The sequence below is a fragment of the Triticum urartu genome, chromosome 4A (genome assembly GCF_056163025.1).
Source record: "Triticum urartu cultivar PI428250 chromosome 4A, HENAU_Tu73, whole genome shotgun sequence".
Taxonomy (NCBI): domain Eukaryota; kingdom Viridiplantae; phylum Streptophyta; class Magnoliopsida; order Poales; family Poaceae; genus Triticum; species Triticum urartu.
This window is the reverse complement of record NC_141876.1, coordinates 392,626,914-392,632,538: the sequence shown is the minus strand read 5'-3', so window position 1 is coordinate 392,632,538 and position 5,625 is coordinate 392,626,914. Positions and strand designations below refer to the sequence as shown.

General features: G+C 53.3%; 1 protein-coding gene across 1 annotated transcript; it reads left to right on the top strand.

Annotated features, from left to right (window-relative positions):
- The first annotated feature begins 1,245 nt into the window (after positions 1–1,245).
- On the top strand, positions 1,246–5,081 carry LOC125551403 (uncharacterized). The gene is made up of 3 exons (XM_048714626.2): positions 1,246–1,435; positions 1,529–3,197; positions 3,303–5,081. Exons 2-3 carry the CDS (start codon positions 1,744–1,746, stop codon positions 4,768–4,770), a joined length of 2,922 nt encoding a protein of 973 aa, XP_048570583.2. The 5' UTR covers positions 1,246–1,435; positions 1,529–1,743; the 3' UTR covers positions 4,771–5,081.
- The last annotated feature ends 544 nt before the right edge of the window (positions 5,082–5,625 follow it).

The following is a 5,625-nucleotide window of genomic DNA, read 5'->3' as shown; positions in this document are numbered from 1 at the left end:
CCGCTAGATACGAGCGAGGTAGCTCGCTGCTCCACCTCCAAGCCCGACGGAGCAAGTTGCCTCCCCAGGCCGACGCATGGTTCATCAACTCACCGCTCCAAGCTTGCGGAGGAGTGGCGAGTTGCTCTAGGCCAGCACGGCGGGGAGCACGACGGCACAGGCATCCTCGCTGCCGTCGACGATGGCGCATCGTACCGTGCCTCCTACCGCGCCGTTCGCCGTCGACACGTGCGTAGCTCATCATACAGACAGAGAAAGAAGCCAGCTGCGCGACTATGGGCGAGGTGGCGGCCATCATGTCCGCGCTCGCCGTCATCATCGAGGAGAAGTAGAACACGTGAGGCGCTTGTATCCCATGGGGGGCCACCGCCGGCGCGTCGCCGGCTTGTACAGTCGGTGGCCTGTCCGGTCTTCATCTCAGACCATCCTGGACACACCCGTCTGGGCTCCACGGAAGCACCCTTCCATTCCGCCTGAAGCACCCTCTTTGCCACTCCGATGAGCGGCGCAACCGGACATACGGAAGATACGGGGGAAGAATATGCCTCTGGGACTCCCGGCAGTCCGGTTAGCGGGCTGCCGGACATGGGGAAGACAAAGGGATCCGTCGCGGCTGGTCGTAGACTAATGTAGTGTATCCTTGTCGCGGGAGTGAAGCTCCGCACGACCGTGTGTGCACATAATTTTACTGTTTTAGTTAAAATATGTCCAAAATGTAATCGTTTTTGTCTGATTCGTATGAAATCGGTCATGTTTGTATGAAATTCGGTCATGTGTGCATGGATTTCATTCAGTTTGTTAAAAAAGAGTTTGCAATGCATGCTGCTAGCGTTAGATGGCGGCCTCGTGCATCCTTATCTATGGATTGATCCACCGTCCGCAAATGCGGTGAGGAAATTTGCGGACGACGGTTAGAAATGCCGATTTTCGATCTTGAAGCAAAGATGAAAACGGGCATTGACGCCTCTAGGAAAGAATCCAATGCAGCTCAGTCCACCTCAAAAGCACCGAAAAGTCCCGAGATTCTTTCTACTCGCGCGGGCGCGGTCCACCAAGCCTCGAACCGTGCACCGCCCCGCCCACGTACACCGAGCCTATTTTTTTCTTGGTCGGGCTCGGGCAGCCGCTCTCGGTCCATACTCACGGCCCAAGCGCCCCCCGCCCGACGCAGCACTAACTTTTAGCTCGCGCGGCCGGCCCATCCGAACCCTCGATGGCTTGCTACAGCAGCTCATGGCCGTCCGATCACTTCTGTCCTGCGTTGCAGCAGCTTTTCCCCCTCGCCCCTTTTTTCCTTTTGTCACCAACAAATACCACCACGGTTCGCTCGACACCCCAACCCCTTCGCTCCTCTCCTCCTCTCCGACCTGCAACAATGGCGTTCTCCGGTGAGGCGGCTGCGCCCTACAAGTAGACGGCGGAGGCTCCCGTGCCGGTACGTCCTTACCCACCTCGGCTACTCCTCAGAGTCCGAATTTCCGCAGCTCAATTACTTACACTTGGTTTCTTCTCCTGTTTGAATTTGTAGGGGAGGGGAGGGGAGGGGAGGGCGGCGTCCCAGGCCGTGAGGTCCTCTGCTGCAGATTTGACTGAATCCCATCTCTCCTAGCTCATCCGCTTTACCGGAATCGCCTTCTTGCGGTATTTTGGGGGCGTCTCCTCCTTCTTCCGAGCCCGTAAAAGCCCTCACTTCTTGCTGCCGTGCTGTTTGGGCCCTTGCCATTTGGGATCCAACTCGCAGCAATGCGGTCCCTCGTGCTGCTGCTCCTCGTCCACCTCGTCTTCTTGGCGGAGGCCAAGGGCGGCGGCCGCGCGGGCCTGGCGGCGGCGCTGAACGACGACGTCCTGGGGCTGATTGTGTTCAAGGCCGACGTGGTGGACCCGGAGGGGCGCCTCGCGACGTGGAGCGAGGACGACGAGCGGGCCTGCGCGTGGGCCGGCATCACCTGCGACCCGCGCACCGGCGGCGTCTCGGGGCTCAACCTCGCCGGCTTCGGCCTCTCCGGCAAGCTCGGACGCGGCCTCCTGCGCCTCGAGTCGCTCCAGTCGCTCTCCCTCTCCGCCAACAACTTCTCCGGCGACATCCCACCCGACCTCGCCCGCCTCCCGGACCTCCAGTCGCTCGACCTCAGCTCCAACGCCTTCTCGGGCGCCATCCCGGAGGGATTCTTCGGCAAGTGCCACGCCCTCCGGGACGTCTCCCTGGCCAACAACGCCTTCACCGGTGACACCCCGGACGTGGCCGCGTGCGGCACGCTCGCGTCTCTCAACCTGTCCTCCAACCGCCTGGCCGGCATACTGCCCAGCGGCATCTGGTCCCTGAATGCGCTGCGAACCCTGGACCTCTCCGGCAATGCCATCACCGGCGAGTTGCCTGTGGGCATCAGCAAGATGTTCAACCTGCGGGCGCTGAACCTGAGGAGGAACCGCCTCACAGGCAGCCTCCCGGATGACATTGGGGACTGTCCGCTGCTGCGGTCAGTGGACCTGAGCTCTAACTCGCTCTCCGGCAACTTGCCGGAGTCCCTGCGGAGGCTCTCCACTTGCACAGACCTTGACTTGAGCTCAAATGAGCTCACCGGAAATGTTCCAACTTGGGTTGGAGAAATGGTGAGCCTGGAGACGCTAGATTTGTCGGGGAACAAGTTCTCCGGGGAGATTCCGGGGTCAATTGGTGGGCTCATGTCACTGAGGGAGCTGAGGCTGTCCGGAAATGGGTTCACCCGTGGCTTGCCCGAGTCAATCGGTGGATGTAGAAGCCTAGTGCACGTTGACGTGAGCTGGAATTCCCTCACTGGCAGCCTGCCTACCTGGGTATTTGCTTCCGGTGTGCAATGGGTGTCGGTGTCCTACAACACATTCAGTGGTGTAGTGATGGTGCCTGTGAATGCATCCTCTGTGATTCAAGGCGTGGACCTGTCAAGCAATTCATTTTCAGGACGGATCCCGTTGGAACTCTCGCAACTGCTCACCTTGCAGTCGCTGAACATGTCTTGGAACTCGCTGTCTGGGAGTGTTCCAGCCAGCATTGTGGAGATGAAGTCACTGGAGCTGCTTGATTTGAGTGCCAATAGGCTCAATGGGAGTATTCCATCTACCATTGGAGGGAAGTCGTTCAAAGTGCTGAGCCTTGCCAAGAACTCCCTCACTGGGGAAATCCCACCCCAGATCGGTGATTGCTCTGCCTTGACATCACTGTAAGTTTAAGCATCTCTTTCTTATTCAACTCGATTCGCTAGGTCGATATTTCGAGTTGTTCATGCAATTCTGTCTTTAATTGTATGCTTGGTTACTATGTGCAGGGATCTATCACACAACAGTCTAACCGGAGCTATTCCAGCAGCAATAGCCAATCTCACCAACCTTCAGACTGCTGATCTTTCTCGGAACAAGCTCACGGGTGGTCTGCCAAAACAGCTCTCCAACCTTGCCCACCTCATTTGCTTCAACATTTCACATAACCAGCTCTCCGGGGACCTCCCTCCTGGTAGCTTTTTTGACACAATTTCCCTCTCATCTGTGTCCGACAATCCTGGCCTTTGCGGTGCAAAGCTCAACTCATCTTGTCCTGGTGTATTACCTAAACCAATTGTACTGAATCCAGACTCTTCTTCCAATCCGCTGACACAGAAAGAGCCTGTGCCTGGGGGGCTCCATCACAAGAAAACCATACTGAGCATCTCAGCCCTTGTTGCAATTGGTGCTGCTGTTCTCATTGCTGTTGGTATCATAACCATTACAGTTCTTAACCTTCAAGTTCGTGCCCCAGGTTCTCATTCTGCTGCTGCTGCTGCTGCGCTGGAACTCTCCGATGGATATCTCAGTCAGTCTCCAACAACTGACGTGAATGCAGGCAAGCTTGTCATGTTTGGAGGAGGCAATCCAGAATTCAGTGCCAGTACCCATGCTCTTCTGAACAAGGACTGTGAGCTCGGCCGTGGTGGTTTTGGCACTGTTTACAAGACCACTCTCCGAGATGGCCAACCTGTTGCCATCAAGAAACTGACAGTGTCAAGCTTGGTCAAATCTCAAGATGAATTTGAGAGGGAAGTGAAGATGCTGGGCAAGTTACGCCACCGTAACCTTGTTGCACTCAAGGGCTATTACTGGACGCCATCACTTCAGCTTCTTATCTACGAGTTTGTCTCTGGGGGTAACTTGCATAAACAACTTCATGAATCGTCCAATGCAAATTACCTTTCATGGAAGGAAAGATTTGACATAGTTCTTGGTATGGCAAGAAGCCTGGCTCACCTCCACAGGCATGACATTATCCACTACAATCTCAAGTCAAGCAACATTATGCTTGATGATTCGGGCGAGGCCAAGGTGGGGGACTACGGATTGGCAAAGCTACTGCCATTGTTGGATCGGTATGTTCTAAGCAGCAAGGTACAGAGTGCACTTGGTTACATGGCACCAGAATTTACATGCAGGACTGTGAAGATAACCGAGAAATGTGATGTGTATGGATTTGGAGTTCTTGTGCTGGAGGTCATGACAGGGAGGACACCAGTGGAGTACATGGAAGATGATGTTATTGTACTGTGTGATGTGGTGAGGGCTGCTTTGGATGAAGGCAAAGTGGAAGAGTGTGTCGATGAGAAGCTCTGCGGAAAATTCCCACTGGAAGAGGCGGTTCCTATCATGAAACTTGGCTTAGTTTGTACTTCTCAGGTTCCCTCCAATAGGCCAGACATGAGTGAGGTGGTGAACATATTGGAGTTGATCAGATGCCCACAGGACAGCCCAGAGGCCGAGTTAGGTTAAGCTCTATCTGCTTTGGCCCCCTTCTCGTCAGGCCTCGTTTCATTTTGGGTATCCTTCTTTGCTTGGTAGTCATTTAAGCATTCTATCTAGTGTGCTTTAGGTAGTAGGAGCAGAGTGCCAAGTGCCAACCTAGTCTTCGATAGGCAAGAAATTATGTACTGTAATGCATTCCAACGGTCTCATGGCCTATGGCTGTTGATGTGTTTGACTTTGATCCTCATCAGTATGATGCCTGTTGTGGATCCTCTCACATCAGTTTTATAAGCATGAGACTTATTTCAAAAGTATTTGTATTTTTGTGGTGTCTTGTCCACAGGTTGTCTGTAGTTGTTAGTTTCAGTTGTGCAGTGTGATGATGAGTGATGCTACTTGTGTTGTCCTCTGGTGTCTCCTTTTCAAACCATGTATGGCGGGTCCAGTTGATCTAATCCTGTCATCTCTAGCTAGGTCTAGCTCCATTTAAAACTTTATATGCACTTGAGCTACTATAAAATTCTTGTGTATTTGTAGTGCTTCACCTGAAATGCAATGCTTTTGCATTTCAGGTAAGCCTTGTATTGCCGGAGAAACTCCCTTGTTTCTCTATCAAAGAGGGAAACAACGATGCTTTCATTTCATGTGTTCCGGCAACTTTGGTGCCCAGTATGTGTCATCTGGTTCAGAAATGCCTTTGTTTAAATTTTTAAACCTTTTTTTTGTTATACTTGAACCAGTCCACATGTACTTCCTCTGTCCCATAATATAAGACGTTTTTGCGAGCTACTCCTTCCGTCCCAAAATTTTTGTCTTAGGCTGGTTGTAGTAGGAGTATCGTAAGTAGTATCATGCATGCCAACTAGACTTCTTGAATAACGT